General features: G+C 50.9%; 1 protein-coding gene across 2 annotated transcripts in view; it reads left to right on the top strand.

The window, feature by feature from the left end:
* Window positions 1–15788, top strand: part of COL22A1 (collagen type XXII alpha 1 chain) — a 293252-nt gene that overhangs the window by 48143 nt on the left and 229321 nt on the right. For both annotated transcript variants that reach the window (XM_070631019.1, XM_070631018.1), the window contains exon 4: window positions 6296–6370. In XM_070631019.1, the coding sequence (XP_070487120.1) occupies window positions 6296–6370 (75 nt within the window). The remainder of the gene's footprint in view (window positions 1–6295; window positions 6371–15788) is intronic.

Here is a 15788-nt window from a genome sequence, read left to right as displayed (position 1 = left end):
TAGAGTACTTAACTTCTCTGAGCTTTGGCTTCCTCATACCTAAGTGTGTCCATATTGCAGGCTTGCTGTGGAATCAGAGCACATAAACTGCCTGAAGCTGCTTCACCCGGTAGCTGGTGCACAGTGGGGGTTCAAGCAATTCCCTTTTCTTCCCCTTGACCTCATAGATGGGTAGAGAAAGGCCCCAGCCTGCCCATGTCCAGGGTTGCCAAGAGTTTATGACATAGGACCAGGATTTTAATGCTGGTCCTTCTGACTTCAGAGAACATGCTTCTTCCTTGTTAGGGTGTCCCTGTGTCCTCGGCCCCCATTGCTGACCCACGTAGCAATGGCAGGTATTCACTGGCCAGTGTGCAGAGCACTCTTCCATCTGTCTGCCTTGCTGTCTGACTGTCTGTCTCCATGGTGGCTCCCTTGAAACCGTGGGCCTGTCCCCCTGGCCAGCGGCTCCTGGGTCCAGAAGTGCTTATTGATCACCAAGGGGTCCTCTGTCATTCTCCAAGTCTCCTCAGGAATATTGGCAGCTGGTGCGGGCATGGCTGTCCCCAAGGATTCCAAGTTGACTTCTGGAAACAGCCCTTACAGCAGCCTGCCCATCGCTGGCCCTCCCACTGCCCCTTCCCCAGACCCCCCTACTGCCTCAGGGCCCCAGGGCAAGGCAGGCCTGCTTTAAAAAAATAATAATATTGATAACCTGAAAATACTGTACGAGGCAATCATGTTCAAATCCATAAGCAAATTTGAAAATACAGAAAAGAGCAAAAGAGATAAAAATTGCCCCAAGTCCTGCCTCCAGAGATAACACAGTTTAAATATTATACATGTTCTTCTAAACCCACACGAATATGTTGGTTTGTGGTAGCAAGTATGAAAGTGCTGGAGCATATTGAGTTTGAATCTGTTTCTACCACTAACTCGTGGTGGGATTTGAGCAGGTCATCTAAGCTCTCTCAGCCTCAGTTTTCTCATCTGCAAAATGGGCATGATAAATAGCACTGATATGTGCCAAATAGGATGCTGACCACTGGCGTCTGTCAGAGACGAGCGTGTGTCCGCGGTGCCCACAGAGCTGTGATTCCAGCAATGTGTGTCCTCGCGGATTCTGACAGCTCCAATCGATCTTGTTCTTTCCACTCTTCCTCTTCTGGTGAAGGAAAAACCGGGGAGTGAGGGACACGCAGCTGGGGAAGAAGATTAGAGGGTGGGAGGAACATGCCCGCTGTCATCGAACTGGCTTTTGTGAGAGAGAAAGGGGACCTGTTTGGGGTTTGGTGCCAACAGAGGGCAAGCTTGAGGGCAGGTTCTTGCCATCTGCCCACTTCAGGGTTCCCAGTGCCCAGCTCAGTGCCAGGTGTGAGTGGACATGAAAAAAGGGACCGGCGGGAAGAACCTGGCAGGCACGGGAATCCATCGGCCCAGCGAGGAAGTCCCTTCTGCAGGTCAGGTCTGTCCGGAGGCAGAAGCGGTTGCCATAGGAAACAGCAAACTATCTGTCCATGCAGGCTTTGGAGACAGACAGACTTTGATCTCCATGTGCTGAGTGACCTTGGGCAGGCGACCTTGGAGCGACTGCGTAGTGCAGTGGCCAAGAGCCGGACGCTGGACTCAGCACTTTGACTTTGCCATTTGCTAGCTCTGTGGCCTTGGACAATTTACTAACTCCTTTATGCCTGTCTTTCCACATCTGTAAACAATAACTCCTCTCCCATATAGCTATAGGGAGGATCCGATTAAAGGTGTTAATGCATTTAACATGGTTAGAACAGTGTCTGGCGCAGAGCAAGCCAGCTGAATGTGTCCACTGATCACGGAGCTGTCTCCATCCCCCAGCAGAGCAGAGATGGTCCACATCATGTGCCCAGCACGGTATTTGGGAGGTGTTACGATTGTAATCATTATTTCTATTGTCCATGGGGCCTGGCTTAGTGTCTGCCGGGTCTCCAAAGTGGCAATGTGTGGACAATTTCCTGGCTGGCCTGGGAGAAGCAGAGGAACTGTGCCGTGTGCCTGCTGGGTGTCTGATTCATCGCTTCTGTCCTCAGGCTCCTCCCCTGCCCACTTGGAATGTCATCATCTCATCTGTGGGTAGCTGCACTCAGCAGCGGCTGCCGCGAGGTGATGGATGGGCAGTGATCGCTTCCTCTCTGTTCCTCACTGAGCCCTCCGCGCTCTGCTCCCTGCTGCTGCTGGTCCCGCTGATTTAGACTGGGGCCACCGCCTCTACTCCCAGATTCCAGATGCAGGTGGACCTTCATTCAAATCCAGATACTCAACTCTCTGCTGAGTTTCTTAACTTCTTTCACCCTTGGTTTTTACATCTGTGTTATGGGAACAAAATCTCCCTCCTAGAATGGTTGTTGGGGGTAAGATCCCCAGCTGGGTGATTGGCACATGGTGGGCACTCAGTGATTGCCAGCACTCTCTTTTCCCAACTGGAGAAACTCTTGGCTGAGAGACAGATGGCACAGGTGTGTTCTCCAGACAGACCTGGGTGTGTCGGCTGTCAGCGCAAAGCAGGAAGACATCAGGGGCCATCTTGTGCAGGCCCTTCTCCTCCCGTAATATGCAAACACACTCTCCCCTTTTGCTGTTTCATAAACTGGGGACAAGCTGAAGTGTTTTTCCAGAGAAGCTGTAGTGAATTCCTGCTGTTTCCCCTTGGAGCTGCCATTCTGGTCAACAATACCTGGCCTCTGTGGAAGGCTTGAGGAGAAACAGAACCCCCACTGTGGGAAGAGAGATCTTCCTCTCCAGAAGTCTCGGATGTTCTGCTCACCTAAAGACTGAGGGAAAATGAATATCACTGGGTGTCAATAAATGAACTCCAAAGGAGCAGGGTCTTTGTAACCAGTCATGTCCTTTTTTGTGTTCTCATGCTTCTGAGAGGAAAATTGACCAATTAGTGAAGAACTAATTATGTAAATACACATTTGGCTCCTAAGAAGTTACCCCTGTCCTTAATTGCAGAACTACTTCTTATGTTGATCCTGAATGATTACCTGATAAATCCATATTTATTGGGCTAGCGAAGGTAACCCAGTCTGTCAGTAGTTCCTTTACCAGGAAAATAATGTACCAATTCTTACCACCCTCATTATTGTCCTCAGGCATCTGGAAAGAGAAGCCGGCCTTCAGATCCTTTAGCCTGGCTTATCAATGCTGCTCGCGGGAAGGGAATACATGCAAGTTTGGAATACACTCAACTGCAAATAAAGAAAACCCAGTGACAGTGGCTTAAACAATATAGGTTTCCTTTTCTTATGCTTTTCACCCAGGCTTGGGGTGGCTGGTGTTGGGGTCCCTTTCTCCTCAATTCTCCTAGACAGTCCTGCAGACATTATGTCCCTCATTTGAAGGAGAAAGAAGGGAGATTACACTTGCCAACCCATCTACCTATCTATCCCCTTATGTCAGGAGAAGCAGAAGCTTTTTAAGAAACCACCCCTCCCCAACCACAGCACAATTCTGCTATTTGTTTCCTTGGCCAGAACTGGGTTCCATGTTTGTCCCTAGCTGCAAGGGAGGTTGGAAAGGTGAGGAACAGAATAACCATAATTGGTTTAGACCAACCAGCCAGAGATGTTCTCCTTGGGCTGAAAACTCTGCCATTCTAAACAAGAGTGGCGTTCTTTTAGCAAGAAAGAAGCCAGCAATGGATATTAGCCTGACATCTAATGATGTCTGCCACACCTCCATGGCAGGAGCCCAGGAATCTGTGAAATATTCTCACTTGGTCATCAACATCATGATGAAGCCCATGCCTGTAAGCCTGTCCAGTCCACCCATTCAACATTTTGGGTGTCCACTCAGTTTGGGTGTCCCTGGTAATTTCTGTTCAGTGTGAACTCAAGGCCTGCTCTGTGCCTGAAGCTGTGGAAACAGTGGAGGTACACAGTTGGACTGAGATCCAGCCAGGTCTACAGACTCCCCCTTACCGGGCATGCCAATCGATGCCTTCCACGTGGTACCATCAGCTCTAGGACTTAGGGCCCTGATGAGGGGTCCCTTACCCAGGCTGGAGTGCATGAGACCAAGGCCCTGGGAGCGGGTACTGAGCAGAGTCTCAAAGGTTGAGGAGGAGGAGCCTGTGAAGCAAGAGACACAATGATGTCATGGCAGCTCTGACACTTTCGTGAACTTACATGCCCCCAGTCCCTTGCCACAGGCAGCCCATAAGTGCCCTGAAGACAGAGATAGTGATTTAGCTATTATCTCATTTATGTGTTCCTAGAACCAGCCCAGAGCCTGGAACGTATCTGGAGCTCTATAAATAATAAATATTTTAGTTCGAATAAATGACTTAATGCGGAAATAAATAGATCATTATCCAAAATGTGGAAATATCTTGGCCAAAGGGATGTGGTCATAGGCTGAGAGGGACTTTAGATGCTAATCCTACCTCCTTGCCCAGCAGGTGAGCCCCGGGGGCCTCAAGGTCGCTGGGAGCCTGGCTGGAGGGGTATTTTGGGAGCCATTTGTCCTCACTGACTAAGCCAGCCATAAATTGCTCCTTGAAGCTTTTGAATGTTTGAGGCTTAATGACGGCCCCAAAGGGAGGTGGGCGAGCAGTTGGGGGGATGATTCCTTACAGCGGTTTGGGCAAGTTCGAATGTCTTTGAAGAGTCTCCATCTTTTCTGTGTTCAGGTCTTTGGACTGTCGTCGCCTGTCCAGGTTTGGGAATAAGGTCATCCCCTCGGGATATTTGCAGAGACAAGGCTCAGTGCCTCTGCCTGCCCTGAGCCCCAGTCATCAGCCTCTAGAGCTTTGCTCATGATCAAGGATAGAACCTTCTGAGTCAACTCATTTTAAATGACGCACGATCCCAGCCAGTCTCTCTGGCGGCCTGCCAGAGTCAAAGTAATTGATGGTCACCCCCAGCTGCCACTGGCCTGGGTGGAGCTGTCTAAATATTGTGTGGTGCCTGCATCCTCTCTTGTATTTGCTTCTAGACAGACATCTCGGTGCTGTTTCCAAAATAACCCCTTTCTTGGGACTTGTCAGACCCTATGGTGCCTTTTAGGATAAACATTAAACATACCTCCTCCCAAATTGGGACAGATCTCATTCTTTCCCCTTGCTGCTGATTGGTAAAGGGGCCTCAAGTTAGTCCCACAATGAAACATTTATGACCCCAAATATGCAAAGAGGTTATTGTCCATGGAACCGATAGGATGGCAGAACTGCCTAATAATGTGCTATTGTAGTAATAACGTCCATGACCAAATTACTTCATGGGCAGGGTGGGGTCTACGCTAAGTTGCTTCTGGTGCTAAATTTCAGAGAGGGCCTCCTTTCCTTGACCCAGTCCCATGATGGGCTTGGTCTTGCCCCATCTTCGAATCAGCCCTGCCACAAGTGTGCGCTTTGTAAGGTCGCCCGTGTCACAGACGCTCACATGGAGACATAGAGACCAGAGACTTGCAGTGGCGCCAATGCTGGAGCCCAGAACTTTAAAATTCACAGTTGGCACTTTTTCTGGTATTTTTAGGGCAACTGGAAGAGTCCCTTTTCCTTTCAACTTCTTTTTTAGGTGACGGATCACGAAGACGTTTAGAAAAGACATTTATGTAATATCCTGTAACGAGGTATTTTTTACTGCACGACTTACTCATTGCCTTTGTCTAACTGAGCAGTTTCACTTCTTACGCAATTTGCATTCTTCGGGATTGTACCTGATGCCGCCTAGGGTGGCATAAGGGACACCTTTCTGGTGGGCCCCCAGCACACATTACCAGTTTCGTTAACACCCTGCTGACTTGGACTTTTCACATATATGTTCATGTCTTTATAAATGAGGTTCCTTCAAAAGGCCTGTATCACCTTTTGTCCTTTTGTCTGTCTTGCTAAGTCTTGCTTTCAGAGTAACCTCAAGCATCGCCTCTCAAGGAAATCTTCCCTGGCCGCCCCAAGCTAGGCTGGGCGTTGGATCTGTGTCCCGAGTCCCTCAGCAGCCATACCCCTTTCTGTTGCTCCTTACATCTGATGTGGATCATGTGGATTTTGGCGTCTGGCTCCCTCTAATGGACGAGACTGTGAGCTCCTTGTGGGCAGGGACATGCCTCGTTCACACTTCACCCCGAGTACAGAGCATAGAATTTGCAGTCGTTGCTTAACTCGTCCATTAGGGAGTAAATGAGACTGTCAGTAAGTGTTGCACTGCCTCCGCCTCTGCTCCCTGCACTGGACATCCTACAGCTGTGAGACAGGGCTGGGTGAGTGCAATGTCACGTTCCACGGAGTGACTGTGGACCACATTTGCTCATTGACCTCTCTGCTTCCTCTTGCCTTTCTCAGATGTGCTCTGCCCCAGCGTCCGTGTGGAGGGAGATCGCTTCAAGCACATTAATGGCGGAACCAAGGAGATCACAGGTAAGAGAGACATGGCGCCCCCTTGCTGGCTGGCTGTGCGGCATTGTTTGCTGGCCCTGAGCGCAGTCTCCTTGATTTGGGGGCAGCCTCGCTGAGGCTGCTCTCATTGCCGTCTTCTACCAACGTCTTGATAGAGCCCTGTGAACTGTGCAGGTAGCAACTCCCATCAACAAACCGCCCAACTGTGAAAAGCATTCACACTTTCCATTTGGGAGTCTGTGGGGATCCTATAGGAGTCACTAAATCATGCGTTAGAATGAATGAGTTGTGAAGGAGCTGGTGAATGAGTAAGCCAATGATTGGCAGAACAAGCAAAGAGTGAATAAATAAATGCATTTGGGAGTGAAGGAAAGAGTGAATCAGAGTTATAAACATATGAGTCAATCGATGGGAGAGGGAAGAGAGAGACACGTGACTGCAGACCCAACAGCAGAAATAAACCCCGCAGAGTCTGCTCAGGGGCTGTCTCCTTGCAGGACAGGGTGTACAGGGTGCGTGGCGTGGCTGAGCTGCTTCCCCATCTTCCTGATAACAGTGAGCATCGGTTCGCTCCTCCCTATGGCCAGGCATCCTGCCGAGCACTTTAAATGCATGCTTTCAGGGAGGTTTTCTTCCCCTCTCCAGGACACTAGCCCCGCTCTCCTCACCAGTGCCCCTCCTCTCCATCCCACGGCATTTGGGCCCAATGCTAACTCATGTGTAGTGCTGAAGAGTCCGTCTCCCATGGTAGATGGTGAGCCATGGGAGATCAGGACCAGGGGTTTTGCAGGCAATGCCAGTGCCCTGCCCCTCTCCCGGGGACCCTGCCATGTCAGGGTGCCCTGCCCACACGATGATGCAAGCCTCTGCATCTTTGTGTCTGAGGGATGTTTCTAGAATGGTTGAAAGCTGAGCCGCCTGTGCGCACAGTAGGTGAGATATCCCAGGGAGTTAGCACTCCTTGGGAGTGACTCAGCCCTCGACCAGTGACGATCGGTGCAGAAACTAGCTCTGCTGCCCCTCGGCAGGGGACGGGCTCTTCTGAGGTCCACGTTTGACCCATTTCCCAGAGTTTCCCAGTGGGATCCAGCTACAGACACCACCAGGGCAGCGGGCCCAGTGCCATGCTCTTCATCGCTGCTCTCCTTCCCTGCCTCCCATCCCCACTCCTCTATCAAGTGCCTCCCAGATCAACTACTGGCACTTCTGATGGGACCCAAACCAAGATGGCGTCAGTTGTCTCTTTTCTCCTGGAAGAGCACGGGTGTGTGGTTGGTGCTCAGTGAGGCACTGCCTCTATCAGGGTTTCTTTGTCCAACTAGTGAGAGAAAGAAAACTTTCATTCTCTTCACTTCCTTAAATCAATCACCTGGAAGTGAGTGTTTCCATAGCTGAGTCCCTCCGCCCAGTGGGTGGGCAGTTAGATATCGATGTTCCTACTTACTGCCTTGGGAATCCCCCGTCACACTCAGGCTCTAGATAATTATTCTCATCCCTGGAGGGTGCAGGTGCCTGCCCAACTCTGCCCCGGATGGCTTCCATTGACGTCACTCTGCAAAGCAAATTCTTACCTTGCTGCATTCTCCCTTTTTGGCTTTGTGAGCAATGAATCCTTCATAACAGTGTCTCCCCTAAATAATGCATTATCCAGCACCCTGAATGTCCAGAGAAGGGACAGTTATGACAGTAATGACATTAATAACAGCAGTAGTAATAATCAATGCTTACTGAGCTCTTACTGTGTGCGAAGGGGTCTGCACACATTTTCTCATTTAACCCTTACAACGTATGAGAGAGGCACTATGATACATGTTATAGTTGGAGAAACTGAGGTGCAGACAAATTAAGTCGTTTGTCTGAGTTTGTGGCAGAGTCATCCAGGCCATCGGAAGGAAGGAGAGAAGAGAGGAAGGAAGGGTACATTAATGAGCAAACGATGCTGCCTGTGTCCTCTGTCAATCTGAATGAGCTTTCCTGTCAGTCTATGGACTGAAGGGCCCCAAATATTGTTTCCACTTAAGAATAACTGATTTTGCTGGGAAGATTCAAAATGTGCATTTGTGTGTGTGTGTGTGTGTGTGTGGCAAATGTGCGTGCATGCACACGCATGTGTGTGTACATGTGTGCACGTGTGTGTACACACACACGCGCGCAGAGCTGTGAACAGATTCTTCAGTCTCTGGCATACGAGGAGGATCTACTGAAGAGTCTGTTTGGTGATTAGACAGGAATGGGACCCTCTGTTCAGAATCTGCCGTGTCGATCTGCGGCCCGTGGAGCCCTGAGACCTCCTCCACCCCCGCAGGCTTTGAGGTTCCCAGGAAATAAATCACAATGCCGTGCCAGGTGGGCATCCATTACATGCAGTGCAGATGCCCTGTTTGTGCAGCTTGAAATGCACAGAGAGCCTGCTGGATCTATCATCTCCTCTCCTTATAACCAGCCCAAAAAAAGGCTCCAGCCCTATTGAGGCTGAAATGGGAGTTACGGAGAGGTGGAGCCTCCGAATTGGCAATTTAAACGCAATTGGGTAACCGGAGCGGCTTTTGTACTTTGGAAAAAAACACGGTTCCTAAAAGGCTCACCTCCGGGGGGTTTCCCTAAATGACTCGGGTTATGTTTAGGGCTTATCTGGGCTGGAGTGAGGATGGAGAAAAGAACAGACAGGGCAGCTCGGAGGCACAGTGGCCTTGGGTCAGTCTCATGACATATCTGAGGCCGTTTCCCTGCCTATGAAACAGTGCAGCCCACAGAACGTCTCCGAGGGTCCCTCTAGGCTCTCGTAACTGAATGTTCTGTAAATTCTAGTGACTAAAGGTGTTAAATGACTTTTCTTGGAGCTTAGCTATTTAATGCGGACAGAAAGTGCTTGGCGCGGTACAACATACAGACTCTTGTCCTCACTGCTCTCCTGACTCCGCCACCCCCCACCCCTGCCAGAATGACCTTTGAAAATAGAAACCGGATGGTGTTTCCCCCTTGCTTTAAAGTCCTTCCATGGCTCCCAGTTGCCTGCAGAAACTCAGACTCTCCCACGTGGCCAACAGAACCCAGCCCGATCTACCCCTGCCTACCTCATTCCCAGCCAGTGTCCCACCGGCCATGGTTCCCGACATCCCAAAATAGGCACGATTCTCAGAAGGAACCTGGCTTCCTTGAGTCCAGTGACCTTGGCACATCCAGCTCCCTCAGACACCCTTTCCTTCTCTGTTTGCCCAGCTTTTATTTGTTCATCAAATTTAGGCCGGGCCTCCTCTTGGAAGCCCTCCCTGATTGCTCCTCAGCTGGGCAAGGAAAATATTCCTCGTGTTGCTATACAAGCCCAGCCATTGCGCTTCCTTATCATTTACCCACAATACTAACACTGTTCAATCCTGTATCGGTTTCCCTCTAAACACTAAACTATTGAGGGGGTGGATTTTGTCTTGTCCATTCGTGGAATCTGAGCAGCCAAAGGGGCAGCTAGTACATAGGAGGCCCTTAATGGTTGGGCGAATTTCTTCCTTCCCTCCTTCCCTCTGTCCACAAATGGTGCTGCGAACAAGAACAACCAAAACTCCTGACTATTTCAGGGATGGAAGTATGAATCAGATCTGGTTCCTTCACTCAAATTGCTCACCATCTAGTGAGGAAGCAGTCCCACCGACAAGCTGTGTGCACCTGGGCGAGACCCCCTAAAGACCCAGGAGTAACTGGCAAGCCTGGGGGAGTCCAGCAAAGCTTCGTCCATTGTAGACCTTTGAAGGACGAGCAGAGAGCGCACAGTAGGCACTGGCATGAAGCAGGTGCGGCCAGTGGACTCTGGGCAGTCACGAGCCGTCTCCCAGAGGCCACCCGGTCCAGCTGACTCCGTGACTCCAGAGAGGTGCACCCTAGCAATTTCTGCCGTTAACAATTGCTTCTTGATCTCGCGGCACCTTGCATCAGAGTCCATTTACCTCGGGAACATTTTTCATTTTCCTTCCCGGCCCTTATTTATTGCAGGCAATTCATCTTTTCTCTCGGTGCCCTTTGCTGCCACCTAGTTAATAGCTTGTTGCTCAAAGTTTTGTCATGTTTAAGTCTTTGTTTTTATTCATGGAAACCAATAAAAGTGGAACCAGAAAGTAGAGCATATGTTTGCTTTTTTAAAACTTTTTTTTTTTTAATTCTTCCACTTATAACTGCTAAAGGGAAACCGAGCTTCAGGTGGCAATTTCTAGCGACAGATGACGAAGCTGTGAAGCCGAGGACAGGCCACTCTGCCGTTCTTGCCCCTGACTTCTCGAAGGGCAGGCATTGGGCACGTGTCCACCCGATTCTGAACAGGCTCTCTGAGTAAGGACCACTACTTACTGGGAGCCTCCAGGGGCTGGACATCCAGGCGAGGCCTCGGGCAGCCCTGTGAAGTGGCTGCTGCTTCCCGCTCTGTACAGATGAGACGTGGAGATCTCAGGCTCTGACTAATGCACCAAAGTCATCCTGCTGTGGAGTCTAAGAGCAGGGGCGGGGGCGCCTGTGTCTGACTGAGACACACATGTTCCCTCCCGAAATTAAACAGGCAGCAACAGCCTGCTCCACCTCCACCCCCACCTCCCAGGAGAAACTACTCTGGGAGTTTTGCCCCCAGGGAGGTGGGAGCATCAGAGAGTTTAACAAATGGGAGAGCCCACAGGGACCCACCTGCGCCAGGCTGGTGTGGCCTGCGGGAGCTCGCTGAATCCTCAGGGTGGCAGGCCTGCGCGTCATCCCTTATCCCTGCATCGTTTATGAGGGAGCCCCAAGGATGCTGGCAGTATCTCTGGCCAGGGCTGGGCCAGCTTGCAAACCCAGGACAGCCCGGCTCCAAAACCTGCTCCCACCTGTTCCGCCTTCCTCCGGGACAGAATCTGAGCCCTAAACAAGCCCTCTACCACTTGGTGTCCATTCCATGGAACCCTAGACCTGTAGGGGCCTCTAGGGCCTTCTCCTTTGGTCACCCCATTCCCAGGCACCAGACTGTCCCACTGCCAGGTGACACTTCCAGGCACAGGGCCCCAGCGCAGGTGGCAGCCTTTGGATCTTTGGAAGGTCCCTCCTTGCATGGGGCTCAGTCAGTTGCACCAGCTGCTCCTGGCTGGGCCCCTGGGCTGTGGAACCTAGAGCTTCAGGGGTGCCTTCTGCCTTCTGCCCCAGGCAGTGCTTAACTGGTGGTGTTCAGTCTCCATGCAAAGCACTTTGTGGCTGTGCCAACAGAAGTGCAGAGGGGGCCAGGAGGGAGGGAGAGCTGCTCTCCTTCATTCAGTGGGCATTTCTCAACACCTTTTGCCCCTGACCTGCCCACAGCTCTAGGATCCCTGGGCGGGGGGGGGGGGGGGGGTGGTCTCCCAAGGACACCTCCCTGCAGGAGAGGGGTGTGCTCCTTGGCTCACATTTGGCAGCCTGGTCCTGCATAACTGGGGTGATCGTGGTGGGGCTCTAGGGGAAGTGGCGGAAATATTGCCTGGGTACGAGGCTCCCTGTGACAGGGGATTTCATGGAGGACGGGGGTCACAAGGTCCCCACTGTGGTCCCCAGCAAGGGCTCCTGATGTTGACTAATCAATCACCAGGTGCTGGCTTCCTCGCAGGCACCTTCTTAGGCCATCTCGCTGGAATCTCACGACGGCCCTGCGAGGAATTCTTCTCTCCATTTCTCTGGTTAAGGAAACGGGCTCAAAAAAATCCGATAATTTCCTCAAAGTCACTCAGTGTCTTAGTCCCTTTGGGCCGCTACAGCTGAAATACCATGGACTGAGTGGCTTATAAACAACAGAAATTTCTTTCTTGCGATTCTGGGAGCTGGGGAGTCAAGATCAAGACACCTGCAGACTTGGTGTCCGTGCTGTGAGAGCCTGCTCTCTGGTCCATAGATGGTCATCTTCTCACCGTGCCCTTGGGTGGGTGAAGGGGCACCCGAGCTCTTGGGGCCTTTTATATACGGCACTAATACCATCCATGGGGGCTCCACTCTCAAGACCTGACCACCTCCCAAAGCTCCCACCTCCTAAAACGGTCACACCGTGGGTCGTTTTCAACATATGAATTTGATGGGGACACATTCAGCCCACAGCAGTGAGCTGGAAGTCTGGGTGGGGATGCGGTGTGCCTTGGGCTGCGTTTGACATCACAAATGCCCAATGCACGTTGTGTGTTTGCCTGGGATTCACCCCCTTGCTGTGAGCTGGAGCTCTGCCCTAGCTGCAGCCTTCTGCTGGCTGAACCCAGGGGTTCTTTACTGCATAAAAGTCGGACGTTTAAATTCACTGTTCTGCAGGAAATGCTGTTTGACTGGAAGATGTGGCTTTTTCCAGCCGTGGGGGAACTATGGTAAATGGTTATTGGTGACAGAAGCATAAAGATGGATCAGATTCCACCTGCCCTCCCATTTTACAGCTGAGGGAACTGATTCGGGTTGTTGGGAAAGTGACTTAGCCCAGGTCACCCTGGGTCAGTGCGAGGGAAACCCACCCAACTCTCCATCTCCGAATGTTTGTTAAGAGCTTCTTATGGGGTAGAGGAGTGGTCAAGTTCTCGTTTAGGGTGAAGGGTCTGTTCAGAGCACCTGCATTTAGTGAGCACCTGCTGTGTGCCAGGCATGTTCTGACATATCTCCTCATTTAAAACTCACCATGATCTTCTAAGATATCAAGGCATACTATTAGTCAGAAAGTGTTGTCCACGGCCCTCTGCCAGACAGGCAGGCGCTCTGCGGGGCCATTTCACCTGCCCACGCCCACTTGTCAGCACATTCCTTGTCCCCATTTGGTGCATGAAAAAATGAGGCCCAGAGAAGTTGAATAATGTGCCCGAGGCTGAGCAGGTAGGAAAAGTGTAGGGGCAGCGATTTGAACCCTGCCAGAGCCCTCAGTCTTTTACTGCCCCACACTATTGTTTCCTGATTTTATAGAAATGCAGAAGAAACAAGCTCAGAGAGGTTAAGATGCATGCTCAAGATCACACAGCTTTAAGTGGGACTTAACCCAGCCGTATCTGGCCTGCTGGGTGCTGGGTGCTTGCTCCTCTGCACAGTCTGCCCGGGGGTTGAGGCACGTTACAGCTTAGAGTTTGGTTGTAAGTCTAGTTTCACAAATTTGTGCTGTGGGCCAGGCCCATGGTTCTGGGGACAGAGAAGGGCAGTGTGCTCAGCATGCTGGGCCCTGTCCTCAAGCAGCTGTCAGCCCAGGGAAGCGGGCCTCGCTCAGCCTGTGCCCAGCTGCCCCTACAAGGTGGTGGACGTCAGGTGGCGAAGTGGGGGTCCCCGCCCATTGGGGGAACTGACCATCTCTGGAGAGCCTGGATCATTCGCCTCAGCGTGCATTAAAAAGCATGGTTTGAAGGTGTGCTTTTTTCATCCATGAGGAAGCTTCTGGATACATATTATCTTAAGGATCAAGTATCATTTAACACTATATCATGAATTCCGTTAATTAGCCAATGTGTGAAATGCTATTTAGAAATGACATAGTGGCAACTGTTAGTCATTTCCTGAGAACTAGGCAGCCTCAGAAAGGCGAGGGGCAGAGAAGGGCCGGTCCAACAAGTCACCCAGGGCCTCAACCCAGCACAGCCTTGCTCTGTAGCGAACCCCCTCCCAGACCATTGCAGGCCCTGCTTCCAGTCCTGGCGAAGCCCCTGCTTGGGTGGCCTGGCGCCGCAGGCCTGCCCTTCCGTCCCGCTAACCTCCTGTCAATACCAGGCCTGCTTAGTTATCCCCACTGCCTGAAACTATCCTTTGTATTCGTAATGTACATTTACTGATTTGGGGACTCCCACAAGGGTACCAGTTCCCCAAGAGTCAGGACTCCGTCTCTCTCTGCTGCATCTCCAGGGCTCACACATTCTTGGCACAGAGAAGGCTCTCAAAAAATACATGTGAGTGAATAAATCACATCTCTGGACAAGATCTAATGGTAGAAGGGGCTGTAACCATTATAATGGAAAATAATCACTATAAAAACTCTTTTGTGGGTCTTTTACCGTATGTCAGGCACTGTATGAAGAGCTTATATCATATCATTCAAGCTTCACTACAATCCTGTGAGGTACATACTCACACAATCCCCTTTCTACAGATGAAGAAATTGATGCCCAGAGATGTCAGGCAATCTACCTAAGGTCACACAGCTAGGACCTGGCAGTCAGGAACACAGCCCAGACCTGTCTGAGTCTACAACTCAACTGTCCATGAATGCTAAACCCTTTCTGCCGTGCTGTTTCTTACATGGCACTTATAACAGAGAGGTTCTCAACAATATGTGTTGAATGAATAAATGATCTCTTAGGACAGAATTTAGTGGTAGAAGTCGCTTTGATGATCATAATGTGAGCCCTGCAAGTCCATTTCCCGTTAGTCACGGCAGCCCTTTAGGATGTCGGAGACAGCAAGAATCTTCTAAAGTTGCAAGAGTTAGGTGCTGCCAACCCTGAGAGTTGTGTTAGCAGTGGGGATGCAGAAACGAGGGAGGCCTGGTACCTGCCCTCAGTCGGCCTCTCTCCCACCTGCCGTGAGATTTCCCATCCTCTGAGGGACGCAGTATGCCAGCCTCCGGGTGGGCAGTGTAGTTGGACTCCTCTGAGAATGTGCTCTACTGGACTCAAGCCAGCCCTCCAGCCTGGTCTGGCCAATTGTGGGGGAATGTGGATAAGGACGGGCGGTGGTGGTGGTGAATCTTGAGTCATGACGGCCTGCCGTAACAATTTCCTGCCATGTGCTGAGTGATGTGTATTCCAGACTTCTGTGTAACTTGCCCAGTCTCACATTTATATGTGACTGAGCTGGGTTACCCCCTCGCCCTGCCCACTCACCTGAGCCCAAAGTTCCTAACTTTTCCGTTACTTTGCATTGCCAGTACACATGAGGTCCCTCTTAGTGTCAAAACAAACCAAATAAAAAACACCTTTCAATTAATGCAATATCAGAAAGATGGTTTTCTTCTCTCTGACATTTCACTCCTTAAAATCATGAAATTTAAAAGCTGCCAGAGGCCGGCCTGGTGGCGTAGTGGTTTAGTTTGCACGCTCTACTTCAGCGGCCCAGGGTTCAGATCCTGGGAGCAGACCTGTGCACCACTCATCAAGCCATGCTGTGGGGGCATCCCATATACAAAATAGAGGAAGATGGGCACAGATGTTAGCTCAGCGACAATCTTCCTCAAGCAAAAATAGGAAGATAGGCCATGGATGTTAGCTCAGGGCGAAAACTACAATCCAAGCAAAATCCAAACAGACTGCAAAACCATGGCTGTAGGAAGGAGAGCCCTGAATCTCGGCTTTGCCTGCAGAGCCAGCCTGTGAGCACAGTGCCTGTTGTGGGCTTCTTGAACTCCCAGGAGGCTGCCTGCAACCACCACATAGACATCTTCCATTCTTCTTATGCTTGACTAGGAGCCAGGACTTTCCCAACACTTACGTTTCACTGGAAAACCCAGCGTCTGCATTTC

The sequence above is a fragment of the Equus przewalskii genome, chromosome 8, assembly GCF_037783145.1.
Source record: "Equus przewalskii isolate Varuska chromosome 8, EquPr2, whole genome shotgun sequence".
Taxonomy (NCBI): Eukaryota; Metazoa; Chordata; class Mammalia; order Perissodactyla; family Equidae; genus Equus; species Equus przewalskii.
The sequence above is the reverse complement of the archived record's forward strand: the minus strand, read 5'-3'. Positions and strand labels throughout refer to the sequence as shown.